The sequence below is a fragment of the Carassius auratus genome, chromosome 27, assembly GCF_003368295.1.
Source record: "Carassius auratus strain Wakin chromosome 27, ASM336829v1, whole genome shotgun sequence".
Classification (NCBI taxonomy): domain Eukaryota; kingdom Metazoa; phylum Chordata; class Actinopteri; order Cypriniformes; family Cyprinidae; genus Carassius; species Carassius auratus.
In genome coordinates, this window is record NC_039269.1 from 19,536,547 (window position 1) to 19,562,337 (window position 25,791).

The window sequence follows — 25,791 nt, forward strand, 5'->3', positions numbered from 1 at the left end:
TGTGGTATGGGTGAGCAACGGTGGTCATGGACTCAAAGGTCACTGGCTTGCTGGCAGCCCTGCCATGTGCCACACATGAACCTCAAGGACATTTTATGCATGAACTAGGAGAAAGCATAGAAAAGATATGATAATGATATATTCATGGCATCAGCAATAAGGCATTATATCCCTTGCATGCATTGTGCACAAATAAAAATACAATGATTCTGTTATAAACTCATTTCCTCCACAAAAAAAAAGAAAAAAGAAAAAAAAAAACATGCTATGGTAAATTATTACAAAGAGATACAAATAAATAAATTATTATTAAGTTATGATGTCACTAAAGTTGAAATTATGAGAGAAAAGGATGACATTTTTTTTATACATAACTATGACTTTTTATCTCATAGGCCAAATTTCAATATTTATTCTCATAATTTTAATTTAGTATCTAAAATTTTTTACATTTTGTAAGAATTATGATTTGAAAAAGCTTTATTCCTGTGGCAGATATTAGATTCTATTTAGGTCTCATCATTACGGAAAGAGGATTAGGGCCAAACAATAAATAAGAATAATAAAAAAATAAAATAAAATAAAAACATCTTGAGATTTAAGTCATTATAATTCAAAGATTAAACCGAAATGTTGAGAATAAACTCAGTCAATTTTGAGAATGAAGTCGTTGTTACACATGAAAACTTCAAGAAAAAAAAAAGTCTAAATAAAATGTTGAAAACAAACTCATACTTTGAAAAAACGCATAACATTTTGAGAAAAAAAAGGTTAAAATACTGAGAATAAATACAATCACATCATGTTTTTTTAACCTTGTTGTACAGTGTTAAGCTGCATTTGCAGTGGCATACTGTAGGTCATAGAGATTAATGCTTGCGGATGTAACATATGATACAACTGACCCAAGTTCGAATCCACCTTTTGCAGAACTTTTCTCTTCTTCCTTTTCTGGCAAACAATTTGTCTCTTAAATTGCTAAGATCTATAAATGGCATGGTGGGTTGCAGAAGCGGCCAACTATATTGACCATGGCAGCGAACGTGTCATTGTATTGAATCAAAGACGGAGCCGGACGCGGAGCCGTTTAGTCCGTCAATTTTTTTATTCGGCAAAACTTAAGCTCTTTTGACATTTTTCCTGACGAGGCTATATTAAAAAAAAATCGCCTCCCAAGACAGCTCATAATGGAGCCGCTGGACCTTCTCAGACCTGCGCTTGCCAGGCTAACGCGGCGAAATTTTGCTTTAAGCCCTGAAGCCCAGCGCTACTTTTTTTTTCTTTCTTTCTTTTTTTTTTTTCTTTGCTACAGAGAGATTCATTGAGGTCGTGGGAGAGGGCTACAGTCTATGCAAGACCTCGGTGTGGAGGTGCGTCCACACTGTCACCAACGCCCTTCTGCGCCATGCCTGGGATTACATCCTGGTGGATCACACACTCATCCCTATCGCCAATCCATCAGTGATTGATCAGCCGTACATATAGCGAAAGGGAGACGTGGCCATAAACGTGCAGGTTATAGTGGACCATATGGGTGTGATCTCCGATCTGGTGGCAATGTCCAGCAAAACTTCAAGTTCCTCTGACGAAAGGCTTGGTGCCCCTTTTTACGTTGCTTCCTCAGCATATTTTGTATCTAACTCTGTCTCTCTCTTTTCATTGTAGATAGGTTGCTTTTTATTGAAAATATTAACCAATGGCAATCAATACCGCATTAAACAGAAGTAACTACAGCTGCTTGCCAATCAATTCTGATTGTAAAGTACCTTACCATTAATATAAAAGTGTATTACATATTTTTTAGTCGTTAAACCCATGTCAAGAAGCGGGACGAGTGGCACAACAACGGGATGGATGATTAGCGAGGGATACCCGGTTCGTCCATCCGTCACAACATATCTTGTGAACATATTACTGACCATTTGATAATTTAATTTATAGTCTATATTCTACTGATAAGTTAAAATATGTTAAAATAAATGTTACAATAATAATTTGAGGAATATTTCATTTGCATTGAACGTTTTGTCTTTCTTAACGCTGTATTGCACCATCTCGTGAAGTGGAAAATCGATACATGAGCAATCGATGCCAACTAATTCAGCACCCTCACTTTGGACAGCGATCTTTTTACGTCGGACGTAAGAGGCAGTGTGATAAGAGCTTCCTAAGGGACACTTCGGGGAACACACTTAGGAACATAAACAACTTTGGTAAGATATATCTTTTGAGGTCTTCTTAGCACGCTAAGAGTGAGCGTTATCGGGAAACCGGGCCCAAATCACTAACAAATGCTTATGTTGTCACTCTGTGTAAATAGAATATATCACTATTTTCACTTGGTGTAACTAGCAGCTTTGACTATTTGCACTTATAATGTAAACAGTATCTATTGCTATTTTCACCTAGTGATAATAGCTGCTACACTAAACCAAAACCATTCTGCATTACCATTAATGGCTGCACAGATGTGCACACAGCCATCAACAGTCCTAAAGTAATAGACAGTTTTTCTCAAAACACAACAACAACTTTTTTTCTCATAATTTAACAAGTTCATTCTCAACATTTAATTTTAACAAGTTTTTCTGGAAACACAATGCTTTTCCGGTAATGTGATGGATGTATTCTTAACATTTTATGTAGACTTTTTTTTTATTATTATTATTATTATTTATTTTTCTTGAAACAGGCTTGGTCCTAATCCTTTTCCATGCATCATGGGTAGATGATATACGTTCAAAAACATAAACAGGGCATAAAAAAACCAACCCAACCCAAACCCATTTACTGTTAAACATGAGAGACAGAGGACTAGCAGAGTGAAGTGTAGGGAAGGACTGCTGATTGAATTCTGACAGTTTGGTGAATCCAGTCTCTTCCACCCCCTCTGGATAATGAAGTGGCGATAAGTTTACCCCAGCCGGACAAAGCCCCATGGGATAGATAATGAGGCCAGTTGTTAATTAATGTGGAGTTATCCTGGTCTCTCTATGCTCTGTGAATCCTAATTAGTCTGAAGCTAAACAACATGTTGCACTGAAATTTTTTATTTTTTGTATTTTTTTTTAGTTTACTTCAAAGCTCAGGCTCCTTCTGCTGTTTTGTGAGTCGCTTCTTTCCCTATATACTAAAGGGAAAAACAGCAATGTGTGCACTTCTGCTTAGACGCTCACGTGTCAAATCATTATACACTGTGTCGTAACTAGACGACAAAAGTCATTTATCTGTCTGCACTAAATATGAAAATGCAGTGTGATTCAACACAATCACAAATCACAGCCAACCTGAACAAGCATGTGGAAGAATTTTGTCTATTTGCGTGCACAGATTCTTGGATTCACAACACTCAGAAACCACATACCCTGTATTTTAATGACAATGCTTCTCCAGGCAGCATCCTTTTTAATGGTTTTCCTTGTGGAAGATGAGTTATTTATATAATATCTAATACTTTTATCTTACAAAATCAGTCACTTCTCACAGAGGTGGTATTATTAATATACATAAGGAGAGGTACTTTGGTCCAAAGAAATGTTGGTGTGCAGGGCTACATGGCCTGAAACTGCAGAAATAGAAACAACACAATAAAGATAGAAAATAATACCCATGAATTAGGTATGCTTGATATTTTTCAATAATATTTTAGTTTCTAATATATTTTTCAAATGCATTTTATTCCTGTTATGGTCAGGATTAGTTTTCAGCAGCCATTAATATCCGTCGTTAATCACTTTAATATGATGATGTGCTTAATGTTGCTTAATATTTTAATGGAAATGGAATAGAATTTGATGAATATAAAATTCAAAAACACAATTTATTAGAAATATATATATTTTTGTACATTTATACAATTCTTTACTATCAGTTTTGATCAATTTAAGCTCCTTTGGAAAAGTATGTGTGAGTGTGTGTGCATGTGTAAGCATAAATGAATGAAAAACTGCCAGTAGAATGATAAAAAATGAATTCAAGGTATATTTTCTGAAAACATGTCCACACACTGTACATCTACATTACACTATGCTTTTTCACCATTCTTTAATGAATAGAAAGTTCAATATAACCTAATTTCCTGTGTGACCCAATGCCACAGATATTTAACGCACTGAGATCCTTGGGGAGTGTCTTAACATTATGATAAGAGGCTCAGGATCTTATCATAATGTTTTCATTTTACAGCCAATGAGGTTATTTCCAGATATCCAATCGGCAATCTGTCAGGTCAACGCCACAGATCTTATTCTGCAGCTTGTGCAGGTCTCGCTGGCTTCACAGTTCTCCACCGCTTTGCTTCATTTCTCTCATGGTCAGTGGGGTAAGTCCTGCACTGCAGTAAAGCACCTCGATGACTATGGACCATTAAAGTGCTATTGAGTTTCTGTCAAATTGCCAGCACCTACAATCTCTCAATGTCCCTTCTCTCAGCCCTCTCCATTATCAAGCCCCTCCAGCCAGCATGGCTCAACATCACTATAGACATAGCTTAGACTTCTATACCTTAAAAGAGTCTGCATTAGTTTCAGCCTTCGAAACTTTGCTTTAACCCTATGTCCTGGGTCAATTGGACCCATTTTGATTTTCGAGCTGTCATCTGATTTGATTTTTAATCCATCCTCTGCACTTTTACTACTGTCTGGATCAGCTCAGCCACCAAATCTGACCTCAGAACACTCCAGAGGGTAGTCTGGACTGCTGAGCAAATCACTGGTACAACCATCCCTACTTTCCAAGATCTGTACGTATCCAGATTGAGCAAAAGGGCTGGCAAAATCACTTTGGACTGCTCACATCCAGCATACTTCCTTTTTGAACCGTTGCCCTCTGGTCATTGCTACAGAGCACTGAGCACCAGAATGACCGGACACAGGAACATTCTTCTTTCTTTATCCATCTCATGAACACTCAAAAATAATAGTGGAACACACAACACCAGTATACATTATTTATTTAGCACACATACTTACATTTCACATTTGCACATATCATACCTGTACATGAACTAAAACAAAATGTAAAATAAGATGGCAAAAACATAAATTTTCAATGTATATGAAATGTTATGTCTTTTTCTTCCAGAAATGTTGTAACTTTTTCTCATTTAGGTCCATAAACATGAACATTAAATAAGTTGTATTCCAAATTTCAAGTTGATATAAAAACACAAATGAATAAAATTATATGTATTCCTTTGCAATTTTGTTTAGGCGCTACACAAAAACTAGCCACCGAGTGCCATTTAAACTCCATAGATTTATTTATTTATTTATTTATTTACAACAAAATATTTTTTTCGCTCAATAGTATTATCACAAAATATGAAATCTTGAGACTCAGACCTTTCCCATGATATACATTATGTCAAGATTATAAAAAGATTTTATTCTAAAAGACTGTAATACATTTTGTAAAATGACACACCACTAAATATTTTAAAATACTATTTCCATGGTAATCTTCAATTTAAAAATGGATTTCACAGGATGAATTGAATATACATTATTATGTAGTATATGTTTTGAGGTGCAGTCATGTAATAAATTAATATATTACTGTTCCTTCATTGTAACAAAAACTTAAAAATGCTTAAAATAAATAAAATACCTATTTAGGAGTCTTAGACCATTCCAACGATATATAGTTTGTCATGATTAGATTAGGATTTAACTGTAATATAGTAATATAGAAGATAGTAATATAGAAGTAAACTCTATAAGTGGGACGGTAACAGTTTAGGGGTTAAAAACGTGGTTTAACATAAAAATCATACTTTTTGATATTAATCGTTTGCACTGTGAGACAAATACAGAGTTCTGGCATGAAACTCTGATAACACAGTCCAATAGTTCTAACTCAATCTCAGTTAATGACATCATTATCACATGACACGGTTCTCTCTTGTATTGGTAGCCAATGAGCTGGCTGCTCAATATTAAAATATATTACTACTGTAGATCTTGCCGTAGCAGTGCAGCTTGCTTCAGAAACCCTCCACCTTCCCCAGCTCCACCTGTATAGCAGCAGCAGCAGCAGCATAGCCGATCTATTCCACCAAGACCCAATACACTAAAATAGTAATGTGCATTACCATGCCAATCCCTCTGAGAGTTGTCATGACAGAAATACTGATATTAAAGTGTTTCTGTTCATACCTGATTCCTTGTTTTTAATAATGTGATATTTAGCGAATTGCATTGAAGGGAATTAGGGTCAGTTTGACCCTGCTCCATCAAAATCGTACCCAGAAATCGAACATAATACAAGGGTTAAGGTCTGTGTGAGGAAGGATGTGATGTATCCTTTTGATTTTGGGCTAACCCATAACCCATCATCAATATAAGACTTAGCAATTCTGTTCCTCTAGGAGAGATTGAGGACTCAATCTCATATAGTTGCTTGTGAAGACCCTTGTAGTAATTGAAACGAGGCTCTCTGTCGTGAAACAGACAAGTGAATCCTTCCTATAGCAGTGGGGAAGGCCTTTTTGAAGAGCAGATAAAGAAATAATAATTGGTTTCAGAGAGGGGAATGGTGAAGAAGTTTGAAACATAACAAAGGGTCAAGATTTGGCTGGTGAGGATGATGCAGCTACACCAGAACTACATAGAACTACACCATCTTGTTTTAAAATATTTCCCCATTGGGGAAAATTTCCCAGTTGGGGGCCATTTGAAATAAGCCATGTATTCTGACTAAACACATATTTTGCAAGAAACATATATACAGTATCACTTTTCTATAGCAGATTTCAAATTGAATTATATATTAAGTTACAAAATAAAGTTTGGGGAAAATCGACTCACACTCAGGCCATCCTAGATGTTGGTGAGTTTGTTCCTTCATCAGAAGAGATTTGGATAAATTAAGCATTACATCACTTGCTCACCAACAGATCCTCTGTAGTAGTAATAAATGGGTGCAATCAGAATGAGATTTCAAACAGCTGATAAAAAAACATCACAATAATCCACATGACTCCAGTTGCTGTCACAAGTTGCCGTGTACAAAAGGCGCACAAACAATAATAATAATTCACACAGTCAGGGGGTAAATGGGGTAAATCCATAGAAAGCAGGAAGGAATCACATGCGCAACAGTGTACACATTAATACTGGACAAAGAGTAATGTAATTGACTGTACTACGGCAAATAAGGATAATTACAAAACACATGAACAAAAAATGACACAGATGGCATACTAGGACACAACAAAACAGGTTCGTAGGTTTGACAGTTTGCCCCCCCCCCCTTAGAAGGCACAACCTTGTGCCACAGAGATAAAGGAAGGGATGGAGGGGGACTTAGGAGGAGGACAAAAGAGTGGATGTGGGATGTTGCAGGGTGCAGAGTTTTTTTTTTTTTAAATTATAATTATTATTTTTTTCAGGATTCCACGATTAACGGAATAATTTAAAAAGCAGCATTGATTTGAAACAGGTTTTTCTAATATTAATTTCAGTTTTTCTAATAATTTATTTCTGAATTATTTCAGTTAACCACTTTTAGTTTATAGTTTTGCTTAAAGAAACTGAACTGTAAGTAAAATATTAACACTCTAGCTTTGTAAATTCCACAAGGAGCATATCGCATCTAGGAAACAAGACAGATTAATAAAGACAAGTAATCAGACATGACGTTAAAGCCAGACTTCCTCAGGCATTCCCTTTATCCGAGTCTAAACAGTGAATCACACAACCTCCATGATCCGATAATTTATTGAAAGACCTTTTCTTTTTCTTTATGTGAAACAGTGAAATCACATGCATGAGGTTGAGTGCATTTTATCACAGGAACTACTCATCTAGGTTGCTGGTAGTGATTCGATACATGGAAGAGATGGGAAATTTAGAGGCTTTGTGTAATCTGGTGTGTGATTTTCAAACATTTGTCACATCAGCTGATTTGTGGGGCAGCTTGGACCTATTCATCAGGCCCTGCTGTCACTGGGCAATGAATTCATGTTCTTCATCCACATACTCTGTCCCATACCACATCAACAGAGGCTCTGCCTGTCAGTCTCATAGCCTTCATGTCTATCACATTTGCTGTTGTTATTGATTTTTTTTTTTTTTTGGCAGTTATTTCTGCAGTCTTCACTGTTATGTGATGCTTCAGAAATAATTCTAAAATGCTAATTTGGTTTTTAAGCAATAGTTCTCCTTATAATCAGTGTTGAAAAAAATTGTGCTACATAGTATTTTTTTATGCTTTTATCCAAAGCAACTTACAGTGCATTCGGGCTATTTTTTTTTTTTTTCAATATGTGTGTTCCCTGGGAATCGAACCCATGACCTTTTGCCCTGTGCTCTACCACTTTTTCTTTGTCAGGATTACATTTTTTGTAATACTATACATTTATTTTGATCATTTTAATGCATCCTTGCTGAATAAAAGTATTATTTTCTTTTTAAAATAATCATCATGACCCAAACCTTTGAATAATAGTGTATATTTGAATTTATTAGTTGATTATTTGTTTGATTATCTTTTAATTTCAGTTATTGTTGCTATGATGTTTAAGCAAACTTTTTATGTAAGACTCAGAATAATGATCAAAGTGCAATTTGATAAAATTATACATAATATTTATAATAATATAATAATATATTATTAATCACTAATAAATCATTGACATGTCAACATTGTACTATTATCTCACAGCTTTAAAAATACTCCATGTGTCAGAGAAGTCATATGTCTACATCCGCACCAGTAAGCCCTCACACTGCAGTACACGCTACAACGTATTCAAAATCTGTTGTGTAAACATATTAATAAATCATTTACAACATTTTCTGCATCCCCTATTCTAAAGTGTAAACTACCTTTCAGTTGTAAATGTTTTACTCATCATTTGTAGATCTTTCTCCCCAGTGTTTACACACACACACAACCTGTAACCAGCAGATGAGGAGTAGTTAACACTTTAGATCCCAGTTTTTAACACTGTATGATAATAGTACAATGTTTACATTTCAATTATTTATAAGTGATTAAAAATATATTAACTAGTAACTTAACTAGTAAATATACTCAAAAAAATGTAAAGATAGTTGTTGCAATCAATTTATTTTAGCTACATTGAAATAAACAAATTTAGTTGACTAACTTCCAACATTTTGTTTATTTAAAGGGCACCTATTATGCAAAATTCACTTTTACATGGTGTTTGACCATACATGTGTGTTGGCAGTGTGTGAGCAAAACCACCCTAGAATGATAAAAATCCACCCAGTGGTTTTTTTACAATCTCAATAATTCATGAGCACTGTCTCAAAACGCCCTGTTCTAAGACTGCTCTCACTGTGACGTAGAATTGAGCTAAGCCCCACCGACGTGGTTTGATTGACAATCTGGTTTTGGCATAGAGCCCGCCCTCCGTGATCAGTACATCATCCTCCATTGTTTCAACGACAACCGGTAATGTCTCCTAAGAATCATAAGTTGTGGGATGTAATACATAGTAGTTTTCACTTACTTCCGACATCAGAGCCACTGAAAACGCAGTGGATGGATTTTATTTATGAAGGAAAGGCGCCACTCAAAATTCCAAAATACGTTTATGTTTGCGCAAATCATTTTTTGACTGACTGTTTTGAGAACGAGGGTCAATTCAAAGCAGGTCTTGCTTCAAAGTTAATCCTCAAGTCTGGATCGTTGCCTACTGTTCGCGATGCAACGTCACCTTCAGAAGAAGTAAGTGTATTTCATGTTTTTTTAGAAAATAGTCATTTCAGTCGATGTCAGCCAGTTCAATAACAAATGCGTCTAAAGTTGTTGTCGTCGTCGTAGAAAATCTGACTGTGTATATAATGTAAACCTTGTTTGTGAAGTGTGTATCCACACGTATATAATTTTTGTAAGATATTGTATTAAAAACCGTGTATGTTTTCTGTAAAGACAAGACAACAAAATTGCTATGTTCATACAAAGGCCAGCACATCGACACGAAGCTGTAGAAAGAGGGATATTGGCGTGCAGACAGTCTTGTAACCTTTGATACAACAAATAGCGTATGACAGTTTTATGTCACGTATTATTTTTTGCAACAATTACAAATGTAAATAAATTAATACCTGTTCTATCTCCCTGCAGCATATATTTTCTGGTTCTGTAGCCATCTTCTCACATTTGCCACATAAACACCTGTACGACAAGTAATGTCAACATGACGCAATCGTTCCCTCGCATAAATATAATTTCGTTTGTACTTAGCAAACGTTATCACAGTATTTGTGTTTGTAGTTTAAAAAAATTGCGCGAACGTTATCACAGTGCGTGTTGCATATCCATAATTGCAAAGGGGACGCGATTAAAATATAAGTACATAAATGTATCAAACAACCATTCAGAGACGTCCTGCTCCATTCTCATTTGTGTTTCTTCTGCCGGAGTCTCTTCATCATCTGGGTCTGATTCCGGTTCAAACATATACGGCTGAATGCCATACAAAACAGCGGGTCTCCCACTCTCAGCCATTCTGCTTCTACCGATCGCTCATTGTAATAGGTGTGCCAGTTACGCCCTCATCCAAAGGCAGGGCGGGGATATGCAGCTCATTTATATTTAAGGTGGTACACACCAAAACAGCTCTTTTTAAAACAGGCCCCAAAAATGACATTTTCAAATGGTTATAATAAATTAACTGTGGGGTATTTTGTGCTGAAACTTCACAAATACATTCTGGGGACACCCAAGACCATTATTATATCTTGTAAAAAGGGGCATAATAGGTGCCCTTTAAATGTAGTTAAAATATATTGTTTTCAACCACTAAAATTTAGTATAATGTTGGTTTTAATGTATTAACCTTTTACTAAGGATCTTTTAGATTTGTTTCATTTTGCTATTTTTTGAGATAACTTACAAGATTTGTAAATCATTAGCATTTTACTTATTAATCATTTGTGAATGTATAGTCATGTTTTGTCAATTATATGTTAATCATCATCTAATCATTGGTACATTTTTTAAAACAATCCACAAAACAATGATAAAAATATGAAAATATCACTTGTTAATCATTTATGTGTCTTGCAAATGATTAGTTCATCATTAACTAATCAATTATAAATGACTCACAATTGAACCTTACATCCTATTCATCAGTCTACTACTATATCTTTTTTACATTATTCAAAGGGTATTACAGTTACTTACTGTAAATGGAATTTACAGTATTATACTGGATGGTATACAGTAAATAACTGTTGAAATTACAGAAATGTACAATAGTATACAGAAGATCTTGTTGTCTTCAGTGTTATTGAAAATGAACTGAATAGTTCAACAATTTACTTAGTTGAAGGCTTGTGTCAGTGGCCAAATGATTACAAATTTGTTTGTGATATTATATTTTTATCTATCAATTCTGTACCATCATTCATCTTAAGTTTGAAATGTACAACCTGTTTTTCTGCTCTAGGTCAGTTGGGGCAATAACACTTAATGCTTTCATCAGACCACAGCACATAAATACTCAGTTAAGACAGGCTCATATTATGAACACCCTAACATCCTAGTTCAAACCATTGGCCCGCTCACAGAGACACAATATCGGATTGCTCCTTTGGCTTTATGAGGCAGGACCTCATTAGCGACCAGTCTAACATGACCTTTATGTTGAAGTGTCTGTGATGCACACTTCTATGGAGGTAGTCTAATCAACAGGGATTAATAGAGAGCAGCTTTGGGAATTACTGCTGTGGTCCAGTGCAGCTGATGGAGATGTCAGCTATTCTAATGAAACCACGTCCCCCCTCTGACAGAGACCATGTGTGGAATGGAATTTAATCTACATTGATTTTTCAATGGCCACCTTCAACACTGGTCACTCTATCCTCAAGTGTTAAGAGAAGAGACAGCGTATTGATCGTGATAAGGCAGCTGCTTTTGGTAAGGGAGCCACTGTAGAGAATCTGGCCATTTCAGTTACATAAAGCCACTCATTTTTGTCTATATCGGGGTATGTAATGTGTTGTAATGTGGTGGAGGAAGAAATAAATGAAACTGTGTGTGCAGGTGGTAATTCACTTCTCTTCCTGCACACAGAGAGGAGACCGATCATTTAGTAGCATGTAGACTCAAAATAGTTAATGACTCTTATCTTCCTCATGTTGTTCCGAAATCCATATGTATTTTCTATGGGACACTCTTGCTAAATGACCATTTGCAGTGACCAGAAACAACCAAGCTGGGTTAAATTGTGCATTGAAGAACTTACTTCATTTCATAAGAGAACTTCAATTCAGCTTACCACAGCCAAGAGGAAAACAAATTGAAGTTTAATTGGATTCGAAATGAGAATTTACTCATGTAACAATTCTGAGAAATATAGCAGGTACTGGTATATTCTGGGAGACTCAGTCTTTCATCTTTGTCCTTAAATTGGCTTAATAAAAATAAGTTCTGTATACAGTTTAATTCACTTTACTTTTCAATGTAGATGTAAGCAATCTATTGTGAGTGTGTGAGATTTCCATAGTTGCTATAACTAAAAGAATAACAAAGTGCAGGAAACACTATTCTTATGTTACTACTATGAACAGTATTAACTGTTTGGGCTACAAACCAGTGTGTTTATGATTACAATAATAAATAAAATAAAATGTATCAAATACCAGTTTGCAACATAACACAGCATATTAGACAGCTAAAATGACTGGAAGTGGCTGACATCGGAAACCTTGCAGATTCCAGTTAAAAATGGTTGAGTCTTCTGTTATGTTAAAAATAAGGCAGAATGTACCATTTCAACCAGATCCAAACTATCTATTATAAAACATTCAAAATTGTTTTTAAATGACTTTTAATTCTTTCAAATTCAAATTTCTATTATTTTTCTATTCTGTTTGCTACCACATTTTAGTTTCAGAAAAAAAAAAAAACTATTCAGAATTTTATATGAATAGGAGTAAATGAATTTTTCCTTTATAGATGTGTTTATTCTGCCTGACTAAACACTTGTGCCCAAGTGAAACAGTCTTTGCTTAGCACAGCATCTAAGATCCAATTTCCCTGTGAACATTCCTGGACTAAATAAACAAGGGAAATACATTTTGATCCAACAACGCGGAGCAGATAATTAATTTGATGAGTGGAAGCATCACAATCTGTCAGTTCTTCCACTGACAGCAGCGATGGCGATAAAATTATTCCACAAACAAAGCTAAATATTTTGTCCCAAGAGCCTTTAGATGTTATACATCTTTTGTAATTGCATTCCGCCACTGTTTGTGCCTGAAACAAAACAAGATTTATGACAATTGCAGCCGATCAAACATGTATACAAGATGGAAATTAATGGCCATCTCCTCAAAGTTCATAGCTGATTGTCATTTGCTCTATGGCTCAGAGGTGTGCAGAATGTTAATGAAAAAGTTGATCTGAAACACGGTGGCTCAGCAGTGCAGGGCAGACACAGACGCATGAAAAATGCATGGAGCTCCATATGTACCTCCAACTTCACTCATCGGAATTCCACTCCCATTCCAACTGGCCAACAAGCAAGAATATCAATTATATTAGCAATTTGGGTGGTAGTGAGCGAGCGGGTAATCGTTGAGCAGCTCTCATGAGGCACACCACTCTGAAAGCAGGGCTGGCCATTCAGAGAGTCGTATTCAGCAGTCAACTCAGGAAAATGTCCAACTTACTGCATTAATGGAAGCTGAAGTGTTTTCACCAAAGAATATGTTCATTAACATTATGATTAATGTGGAGAATCAAACATCTCAGCGTGGGTTCACCTCAAACAAGTGCCACTGTCTAACAGGAAACCTGTTACTATTAGCGTACTGCATAATTAACACATCCGGTCTCTCTGTGTGTGTTTCAGGAAAACCCATATATGTGTAATAACGAATGCGATGCTGAAACCGAAGAGCTGGCCCACCCGCCCGAGCTCATGTTTGACTCTGAAGGACGAAACCCAACCACGTTCTGGCAGTCAACCTCCTGGAAGAAATACCCCAAGCCCCTTCAGGTCAACATCACGCTGTCGTGGAACAAAACAATAGAACTCACAGATGACATTGTCCTCACCTTCGAATCAGGCCGACCCGAGCAGTTGGTCTTGGAGAAGTCCCTGGATTATGGTCGTACGTGGCAGCCGTATCAGTTTTATGCATCTGACTGTTTGGATGCCTTTACTATGGAGCCAAAAGCAGTACATCAGCTGACCCCAAGCACGATGCTAGAAATCATCTGCACCGAGGCCTATTCAACAGGCTACGTGTGGAAGTATGATAAGACTGTGCGCTTTGAGATCAAAGACCGCTTCGCGCTTCTTGCTGGCCCGAGACTGCACAACATGGCTTCTCTGTATGGGCAGCTGGACACCACCAAGAACCTAAGGGATTTCTTCACCCTCACTGACCTTCGAATAAGACTTCTAAGGCCTGCCACCGGAGCCACAATGGTGGATGAGAACAACCTTTCAAGATACTTCTATGCCATCTCGGACATTAAAGTGCAGGGCAGGTAAGTTAATTATTTTATCATTAAGTTTTAAATATTTTGCTTAGTTCTAAAAATAAAAATACTAAATGAAAACATTAGTATACAAATAAATGCAAATAAAATGCCCATTAAAAAAAAAAAAACATGCGCTCATTGGAAGAACGTGCCCAAGCGGCAACCTCCCGCTCTCTTTTGTGAAACCAATAAGTGACTAAACTGGAATTCACTGAATGGCCACTAGAGGCTGGCAATCCCATAAACTCCACATGCTTACAGCCTGGTACAAAAAAATCATGAATTTTGATGTTTGCATAACATAACTATCTTCGTATGGATTGCTTTTCTGACATAGTAAACTTAGCTCACCTGATACAGCGGTGTACTGTACTTGCAGTACAGAGTGCTCAGGTACGCATCCTGTGAAACCAGTCACGATAAAAGAGCTCAAAGATTTGTAGAAGCAAACTAAAATTGCAAGGCTGCTTCAGCAGAACTGTTTTCTTAAATCATACCTGTGTTTTATTCACACTGCTTTCATTAACACGTCGGTTTTGGGTTTCAGGTAAGGTGTCGTGTAGGTGGTAAGTAATTTTCAAATGCCATAGAGCATTAAAAACAATCAACGCAATAAAATGATGTGACAATGAAATTGTCAGAAAACATACAAGTTGCTACATAATCATATCTACTTAAAGGTTACAATTACTTCAGGGGCAAAATTATACAATGAATTATTCTATACTACTATAGAATATACCAAATGTTACTTAAAATTACAAATGTTAACAAGAAAATTATTTTAAATATTAAAAATATATATATATATATATATATATAATAACTAGATGGAATCATTGGTATATTAATAAAATCCAAATAAAAATACAATTAAATGATTATATGCACAATTGAGATTAATATTTTGTAATGACAATGCCATTAAAGTTTGCAGATTTTTTCCTGAAAGCTCAGCTGTGTGTACTCAAACTTTCAGGATTAAATTATTGGCAAGTTTTATATGTGTAGCTGCAGCCCAGCTTTTGTTGGGCTCCACATGGTGTCAAACGACAGAATAAGCATAAAGTGACCACTCATATTCTTCACTAAAATTAGAAGTCAAGCCCGGAATAAGGGAAATTGCAATGGGCAATAAAGAATAAAATGGACCTCAAAGGTCTCATTTAGCATACATAAAAAAGCAAAAAAAAGTGCAGCATGACTTCACAATGTCTTCACAAGTCAAATGATGGCACAATAGAAACAATAACACAGCAGCTGCTCTCCAAATTGGGCCGGAATGGCTCATAAGCAGTTGGTTTATGTGAGAATAACTTGGTTCATAATGACGCATTTGATAGGTCCCCTGTGAATCTAAATGCACAGCTCTAAATTAGGATTCAAAGGACTGCAGTGGTAGATTAGGGCAATTACAGAGTGAGCTAATTGGAAAGAGACTAATCTACTAATTAAGACCATTTACTGCTGATTAAATGATAACCACTGGGGACACATCACCATGCAAGTGTGCCGGTTGGGCGACATCAATATGACTTTGCATCTGTAATGATTACTGAGGGTATATTATGAATGGTGCTGCATGGTTTTTGATCCTTCATATTGCACTCCTTTTGACTTTAGAGCACATGTTCTCATTTGAAGTCCCATTGCACAATATATCAAACTGATTTTATAATTCAAAGGAAGTTGTACACATGCATTCCCCAGCAGACAGTATTCTTCGTGTCAGGAATTGTTTGCTTATTGAGTTGAATGAACCGACAAATCCTAAGTTAGGCTTGGGAAATCATGCACATGGTCCATCACTGAGGCATGGACAAACAAAATAAGAAAAAGAAAATGTTTGACATTTCACAAATTGTTTTCCCTGATGCAAACAGTTTCACTGTTGTCTCAACAACACAATTTACATTTACATTTAGTCATTTAGAAGACGCTTTTATCCACAGGGACTTACAAATTAGAGGCTATAAATTAAGTGCTACGACAATCTCAGTTATTCTAGCACAGTGCACATAGCAAGGTGTTTATAAATATATCCTAGAATGAGTTATGGTTGATGAACCTAGCTGCAGAGATGTATAGTAATGAAGTAGAACTACTTCACTACTGTACTTAAGTACTAAAAGGCTGTATCTGTACTTTACTAGAGTATTATTTTTTTCTCCTACTTCCACTTTTACTTCAGTTCATATTTTCAATGAGTTTAAAGGGGGGGTGAAATGCTCGTTTTCACTCAATATCCTGTTAATCTTGAGTACCTATAGAGTCGTACTGCATCCTTCATAACTCCAAAAAGTCTTTAGTTTTATTATATTCATAAGAGAAAGATAGTCTGTACCGTTTTTTTCCCGGAAAAACACGACCGGCTGGAGGCGTGACGTGTGGGCGGAGCTAAAGAATCACGGCCGCCAGTAGGCTTTTGCGTTGAGAGCGTTTGGAAGCTGTGACATTACCGTGAAGGAAAAAAAATACAAAACAAACCATGGCTAACAGTCAGGTTCAGCGTATATTTATGATCCAGAATCAGATCCAGAGGCTGACATTTAACAAGAGCAGCATCAGCAACGACGTCTCTATGTGGTATGGACTGAAACTGTATATATTTGCTTAAAGTTCCACTTTGTCATCTTTTCTTTTTTTTTTTCTTTTTTTTTTTTTGCTGTACATGTGGAAAGTGCAGTTTGATGACAACATCGCATGTTGTTTACTTGATGTGCTTACACGCCGATAGCTAAGTTAACAACACAGAAATATTTGAAGCAGTTTTACTCACCGCCTGTGGTTCCAACACACGATCGTGACCCTTTTTCAATGGGGCTGCATTATCCTTAAGAAATAAACGATGTGCAAATCCGGCGTCAAACTGGGCCTTGTTTGTAAAACAAGCATCTTCGAAATGCAGGGAACAAACACAAACACTTGCACAACTCCGTTGATGCTCTTTAAAAATAAACTCCATCCACTGGTCCCTTAATGCTGTTTTTTTTTTTTTTTGGTAATCTGTGCAGGGTTGTCTTGCCCTGGCAACCAAAAACACACTTCTTTTGTGACATTTCGCGATGCTCTCGCTCTGATCAGTGAATGTCTGTTGTGCTCTCAGTGCTCTGCTCTACAGGAGCGTGCCCTGTTCTGGCAGAAGTGCCCTTAGGACCCATATAAGGAAATTCTGCTCCATCTAACGTCACACAGAGCCATACTTGAAAAAAACTTTCCGAAACTTGTGACAAACCGGAAGGAGTATTTTTGGAACAGAAATACTCCTTCAAACGTACAACTTAATTTTTGAAACTTTGTCCATGTTTAGCATGGGAATCCAACTCTTTAACAGTGTAAAAAACTCAGTATGCATGAAATAGCATTTCACCCCCCCCCCCCTTTTAATACTTTTACTCCGATATTTTTTTATGTGTTGCATCGCTACTCGTTACAATTATAAAAATGTTACGAATCATTCCATTACAAACCCACATTACCACTGCCAGAACTGTAGATGGCAGGTTTGATGAAGCTGACACATCATTGAGCGAATCAAGCGATTAAGAAGACTGCGCGTGCTGACTGAACTGCTTGTGAAGAGAGAGATGAACACCGAGCCGAGCCAGATAATGACTCGTTCACGAGTCAAGAACCGGTTGCATCAGTTTTCGGATCACCAGTAGTTCTTTCTGACAGTTCGATTCAATAAACCGGTTGAAGAAAACAGTTCACCGGTTCTTTTGCGCTCGACGTAATGGCGTTGATTGCAAGCCTTCGGTTTACCCGCGCTCACAACATTAGCACAGAATCAGTTCAGAATCAATCACCAAAAGAATCAGTTCGGTTCAGACGCTCTGTGTGTTGGTTTGCTTCATGCTGAATCACACATGCGCAGTATCATCAGCTCCTCGGTTCTCGAATCGGACACATCTGACAGAAACGGTTCTTGACTCGTGAACGAGTCAGTCTGTTGTTCGTTATCTGGCTCGGCTCGGTGTTCATCTTCAGTTCTCTCTTCACATCAGTTCAGTCAGTGTACTGTTTGAGTAAATGAATTACTCTGGGATATTGTTTTTTTTTTTTTTCAACTCAGAGGGAGTGTCAGCCACATTAGACAGTCATTTGTGGATTAATGCGTATTGGAGACACAAACCGTTTAAAACGATTCAGTTCGATTTGGTGAACTGTTTCAGAAAGATCCGGTTACATCTAATGATTCGTTCACGAACCGGATATCACAAACTGCTTTGTTTTGAACTGCCTTACAACAGACACAGAAGAGAAGACAATGCTGAATAAAGTCGTAGTTTTTTTTTTGCTATTTTTGGACCAAAATTTATTTTTGATGCTTCAAAAAATTCTAACTGACCCTCTGATGTCACATGGACTACTTTGATGATGTTTTTCTTACCTTTCTGGACATGGACAGTATACATTACACATAGCTTCAATGGAGGGACTGAGAGCTCTTGCATTAAATCAAAAATTTCTAAAAGTGTGTTCCAAAAATAAACGGAGGTCTTACGGGTTTGAAACAACATGAGGGTAAGTTATTAATGACATAATTTAGCAAATCGGGCGAACTAACCCTTTAATCTGTTTTTTTGTTTACAAAAAGTTACAATCAAAGGAATTGTGATTGTCCTTAAGGTTAATCATTTGAAATAGTAAAAACAATATGTTCAAACTTTTTACTACTTTCTTTAATAACTACATAACACAATACTTGTACTTTTACTTTGAGTACTTGAGTAGTAAATTTAAAAATAGACTACTTGCAATACTTAAGTACAAAAAATGTTGAATACTTTAGTACTTCTACTTAAGTGTGGTGCTTAAGGAGCACTTCAACTTCTACTCAAGTCACTTTTTTGATAGAGCACTTGTACTTTTACTCAAATCTGGTACTTTATACATCTCTGCCTAGCTGTATAGAGAGGTTGTGATGAAGTGCTGTGTTGGCCGAGACCACTAGCAGTTCTGTCTTAGCCAGGTTGAGTGGAAGGTAATGATCCTTCATCCAGCAAGAAATGTCTGTCAGACAGGCTGCAACATGAACAGTTACTGTTGGATCATCTGGTTGGAAGGAGAAGTAGAGTTGAATGTCATTAGCATAGTAATGATAGGAAAAACCATGCTTCTGGATGACTGATCCTGAAAATGACATGGAGAAAAGAAGTGGTCCAAGCACTGAGACTTGAGCCACCCCGGTAGCAAGAAGCTGTGACCTCACCCCTCCAATGAAGAGCAGTGCAGTCTCAGTTGAGTGGCCACTTCTCAAGGCAGATTGGTTGCTCTCCATCAGGTTGTTCTGTGCAAGAAACATAGAGAGTTGGTTGAACACAACTAGCTTAAGTGTCTTTGCAATGAACGGAAGAATGGATACTGGTATGCAGTTTTCTAAAAGTGCTGGATTTAGAGAGGTTCTCTTAAGCAGTGGGGTTAACCGAGCCTGATTGAATGCTGTGGGATATGTACTAGAGTGAAGAGAGGTGTTGATAACCTGAGTGAGCGTGGGTATAAACTGAAGAAATGACCTTGAAGGAGGTGAGTGGGGATATGATCAAGCGAAAGAAGGAGAGAGAATGAGTATGAATGGATGAAGACTGGATGAAAGTGGAAAAAATTGTCTAAGCAAGATGTTAGAGTGGAGCAAAGTATGTCAGTATCAGTGTTTGTGTCCAGTGCTGAAAACTGAGATAGTGGAGGAAATGACGATGAAACCATAGAGAATAGGTGAATGGGAGAGAGCAAGCATAGGTTACACCGAAAGGTGACCTGTGGAGGAGAGTCAGTGTGAGGTTAGAAGTGATGAGGAAGTGGTCTGAGGCTTAATTAAAGTGTTGTTAGTTGAGCAGTAGTGTGTGTAGATAAGGCCCAACTGGTTACCTGATTTGTGAATAGCTGTATTAGACACTTGAGGTCAAATGAGGCAAGCAGAATGTTGAAGTCAGCAGCCTGTGGTTTATCTAGGTGGATTTTGAAATCACAGAGCAGTACCAGAAGAGTACTGTCCTGAGGGAAATTTGAGAGTAACACATCCAACTCATTTAGGAAGTTACCCAGTTGACAGGGGAATGATAAATAAGTACAAAATGGACTATAACTGTCACAGTGTCTGGGTTGTTGTTCCCTGGGGTTCCACTAGATGTCCTCCTTTCTCACGGTGTCTGTCACCAGATCACTTCCTGTTCCCTTATTTCGTCACCTTCCTCCTTGTTATGTAATTGATTGCCCCCCACCCTTCTCTTGTTCCCTCATTATCCTTTTGTCTATTTATACCCAGTCTGTCTTAGTCTGTGTTACGGAGTCCTTGTTTAATGTTGTGTATTATTCAGGTCCGTCAACTCTTGCCTTGCCTTGCCTTGCCTTGCCTTGTCTTGTCTTGTCTTGTCTTGTCTTGTCTTGCCTTGCCTTGCTTTGTCTTCGTGTCTTGTTTATGTTGGATTTGGATTATGTTTGGTTTTGACCCCTGCCTGGACTGTTTACCCCTTTGTATTATCCCTAAATAAACGACTTACCCGCAATTGGTTCTCTCGCCGTGTTTCTTGCATCACGTATCGTGACAGAAGGACTCCGTCACTGCAAGAGCCAGCGGTATTTCGACTTATGTCTCCTCCCCAGCCACAGTGCGGGAGAGGAATGGATTTGAAGGAACTCGCCTGGTGGTTTTCCGGGGAACCAGAGGAGGTCGCCGAGGAGGAAGTGGTCGAGAGGATACTCAGTATCGCTCTCAAGCAGGACCGCCCTTCGACCCGGGGCTCGTGTGGGATGGATTAGAGCCACCGTCTCACCTCTCGGACGGAGGGTTGAGAAGAAGCGCACGCCCGCCATGGTGGCCACCAACCCAGCACCACGAAGCAAAATAGCCGCCAGCCCAGCGCCACAGCACACGATGGCCGCCAACCCAGCGCCGCTGCGGTGCATGGCCACCAACCCCGCACCACGAGGCAGGAAGGAAGCCAGCCTCACACCACAGTACCAGATGGCCACCAGCTCAGCACCGACACTCAAGATGGCCGCTGACTCATTTTTTGACTATTTCTCCATGCGGTCACTGATACTAGAAGTTCCCAAGACTGTTCACGTCAAAGCTGCTGAGCCAGCTCCACAACCCAAGATGGCCGCCAATCCAGCACCACAGCACAAGATAACTGTCAGCCCAGCGCCACAGCACAAGAGGGCCGCTAATCCAGCGCCAATGCCCAAATTGGCCACCGGTCCAGCACCACAGTACAAGATGGCCGCCAGTCCAGTGCAGAGTTGAGTCAGGTTCCGGTGGACTCTCCGGAGTCGAGTCAGGTTCCGGTGGACTCTCCGGAGTCAGGGCTAGTCACCTCTGACCCTCCAGAGTCAGGTCAAGTCACCGATCTTCTGGAGTCCAGTAAAGACACCAGGGGATTACCGTAGTTTCGTAGTCCCATTGGTCCGGCCGCACAGAGGTCAGCTCCGCCTTGGGGGGCTCTCGTCCTGACCACATGGCTGTGGTGGTCTTCTGCTTTGACCTGGGGGGCCCTCGCCCCGACCACATAGCTGTGGTGGTCTTCCGCTCCTCCCTGGTGGACTCCGGCCTCGACCATAAAGATGTGGTGGTCATCCGCTCTGCCCTGGGGGACTCTGGCGGTGACCACGAGGATGTGGTGGTCTTCTGCTCCGCCCTGGAGGGTTCTGGCTTCGACCACGAGGACGTGGTGGTCTTCTGCTCCGCCCTGGAGGGCTCTGGTTTCGACCACATGGCTGTGGTGGTCTTCGGCTCCACCCTGGTGGACGCCACATTATGTCCTTCATGGACTTCTGTTTTGTGTTTTTGGTTTTTGTTATGTTTCTGCCTGTTCCCCTCAGTTAGTCTGGCCCTCTGTCCCTCCCCCTGAACCTCCTCCGGTCCTCCTCCCTCCTGGTCTCCCTGTTTTATGTTTACATTTCTGGTGTTTGTTCCCCATGTTTTTCTTTTCCGGCCCTCCTCCCTCCTCCTGAGCCTCCACCTGTCCGCCTCCCTCCTGGTCTCTGTGTTGTGTCTTGTCATGGAGTGTCTGTGAGCAGCTCCATAGGGGGGGGTACTGTCACAGTGTCTGGGTTGTTGTTCCCTGGGGTTTCACTAGATGTCCTCCTTTCTCACGGTGACTGTCACCAGATCACTTCCTGTTCCCTTATTTGGTCACCTTCCTCCTTGTAATCAGGGAGTGGATGGGCGTTCGGACGGACCAAAAATACTAGAAAGAGCTTCAGGCTTGATGTTTTTGGAGCCCGGGCGGTACGATAGAGTAAAATCAAAATGACCAAAAAAAAGTGCCCACCGAGCCTGCCTGGAATTGAGCCTATTAGCTGATCGTATATACTCTAAGTTCTTGTGATCAGTCCAAACGATAAAGGGCACCCCCAAACCCTCTAACCAGTGACGCCACTCCTCTAATGCTAATTTGACCGCCAACAACTCTCTGTTACCAATATCATAATTACTTTCTACGGGAGATAAACGGTGAGAGTAAAATGCCCAAGTGTGCATCTTGTTATCTGAGGGAAAGAACTGCTCCTACCCCCACCTCGGACGCATCGACCTCCACCACGAACTGACATGAGGAATCAGGGGCAATCAGAATGGGAGCCAAAACGAAGTGACTCTTCAGTTTAGCAAATGCAGCTTCGGCTGCATCTGACCACCTGAAGGCCGTTCTGGGGGAGGTCAAGGCAGTCAGAGGTGCGGCTAGTTGGCTGAAGTTGCGAATAAAACGCCGGAGTGGAGTAAAAGCCTATGTGTTGTGGGACAACTAAGTGTTGTATCAGTGATTGTGAACCACTAGTGAAGTGTGGTGATGACTGTGTTGGTCTCAGGGTGTCTAAGTAGACTAGAGATGCGAAGATTTTGTCAGTCTAATGAGGAAGAGGAAAAGAGAGAAAGAGGTGAAAAACAAATTAAATGACAACCAAAATTTCTGTTTTTCAATTGAGGAAAATTATTTTTTTGCAATTAAATGTTATCAAAAAGGTAAACAATATTATTATACTGTATTTCTTGTTTTGGACAAAAGAATACAATAATAATGCTGATATTTCTTTCCTTAGTCTGACAGTATTGACACCGTACACCTTACAGTTGGACTGCTAACCAGGGAGGCTGCGAAGGCGACAGTTGCTCAACACGTATCTCTATTAAATTGATCGCAACGTTGGATGAGATGCTAAAACTTGGATTGCGTTTCCAAATGTAGGGAGGTTAGAACAAAGAACAAAGGAGAGGTTGATTACAATCAAAATTCATAAGGATGATTCGTCGTCTTTGGCACGATTGTGTATTTAATTCACTTAGAATTGATTGATGGTTCTTACATTTCCTACAAATGTAAAAAGAAAAGAGGAAAGTAAAGGAGAGAGAGGACGGAGATGGTAAGTCTCAGTAGCGGTTATCTCAACTACAAGGAGAGCGTTGTTTTAGTTGCTATACAACTAATCAAACAAAACTTTAAGTGAAAGAGAGTTGTCTTTCTAATTTATTTGAACTTGTAATGAGGGATAACACTGTCTACTTTTAGGGCTCAGGTGTGTCGATCCCAAGCTAGGGTACAGAAATGGTAAGAAAAAAAAAATAAAAAAAAATAAATAAATGGGCAAAATATGCACAAATTAAATTAAATCAAATAAGTAAAGGTCTGAATAGCATATATTCAGATGGGTAATAAATATATTAGGTAGAATAAGTTTACTTAAACTTTCAAAGTTCAAGGCTTATTCATTCCTAAAATAATTAGGCCCAAAAGAGAATACTAGAAATAATGATCATATGAAATGATCTGAGAGGGAAATTTTAATTATTCAAAATAAATTTAATGTTTCAATTAAATTTCAATTTGACAATTAATAATTGTGAGTCAGTATTTCCCTTTCTAGTAAAATGAAAATAAGTGTTATAGTGAGAAAATAGAGCAATAAGAGGGAAAAAGAGACCAACAAGTGTTAGTTAAGTTGTTAAAAAGGGTTAAATCACCTCAGCGTTGCCCAAACACACACTATTCATCCACTGGATTGTAATGCTAACGGCTAACCTTTGAGGCTAGTGGCTTTAGGCATAGACTTAAATGTAAATGCAATGATTTCGTTAGCTTAGCAACACCGTGGAGTTAGTTTACACTAGCGTCTGTGCTGCGCATGCGCAGTTTAAAGTTGTTCTGGAAGTCCTTGTCACCTAGTTACCTTCCTTGTCATGGTAAATGTGGCAACCAAATCACACTCTAGTGGATTAACGTTAGCACATGAATCGTTGCATTGGACATACAGTTACGCATGTAACATGAAATGTCGGCTCATTTCAACAATGTACAAATAACAATACCGCTTTTAGTTGGTTTTGCGATGTGGCACTTAAACTCTCAGTTCGTATGGAGTTAAATTGATCTTATTTCAAATAGCAGCTGCGTGCTGTAGTTAAGCGAACACAGTGATAACGATCTTCTGCAGATCTGAGTCTCCGTGCCAGTTTCTCTGGACACAAACACAAAAGATTTCCTTCGCTGTTGGTACACAGTTAAAATTTACTTGTTCAAGCTTTTAAAACACTCCCATTCAAATAACTCTCGGCCACACGCAGTGTTCCGCGAGAATGCATTCACTCCGTGGACGGATACAAACGGGCAAACATTGTTCTCTAATGTTTAACATTAACTTAGGGAAGTCAAATATCAAATTTGATTCGGCAGTGGAACACGCACTGGCGATCAAACTATGAAAACTGAGGCTTTGATAAATAGAATGAGGAACACGCTCAAAACTGTTCTTTATTCACCGATTTATATCCCTTTTGGATCACTACAATTTAGCTCCGTTCAGCGAACGGTGACTGAGATAGCTTTTGAGGGGCACTGGAACACGCAGTGAAATCAAATCAGCTATAAACAAGGCATTACAAAAATGAGGAACCTGCTCAATTTCTACCTTATTGTACGATCTCAGATGTTTATTTTTAAGTTCACTTACTGCTGTTAACAATGAAAAGGCGGACATGAGTTGCAGTCTCTTGCTGCTTTCATTCATTTAACAGGGCGCGCGCTGCTTACGTCACGGGTCACACAAACACACACACGTCTTACTAGCTTCTCATCTTTCAATCCTTTAGCAAAATCAAAGATTATATAACTTGGTCTATGCTCACAGTTTAGATTAAACTGCCCACATTGTCCACCATAAATAATATAAGGGAAACAGTTCAATTTAGCTCAAAGGGAATCATTTAAGATTTTAAAGGGAATTTGAACAAAATCACTCTTTCACGGCTGATCACTGAGACGCCCTGTGATTCACTGAACAAGCCGTTTAACATCAAATCTGCGCTGGATATTAATA

At 38.6% G+C, this 25,791-nt stretch overlaps 1 protein-coding gene across 1 annotated transcript in view; it reads left to right on the plus strand.

The window, feature by feature from the left end:
- LOC113045772 (netrin-G1-like) overlaps positions 1-25,791 on the plus strand; it is a 96,380-nt gene that overhangs the window by 37,458 nt on the left and 33,131 nt on the right. Inside the window, exon 3 of the mRNA XM_026206407.1 lies at positions 13,841-14,484. Within this exon, the coding sequence (XP_026062192.1) occupies positions 13,841-14,484 (644 nt within the window). The remainder of the gene's footprint in view (positions 1-13,840; positions 14,485-25,791) is intronic.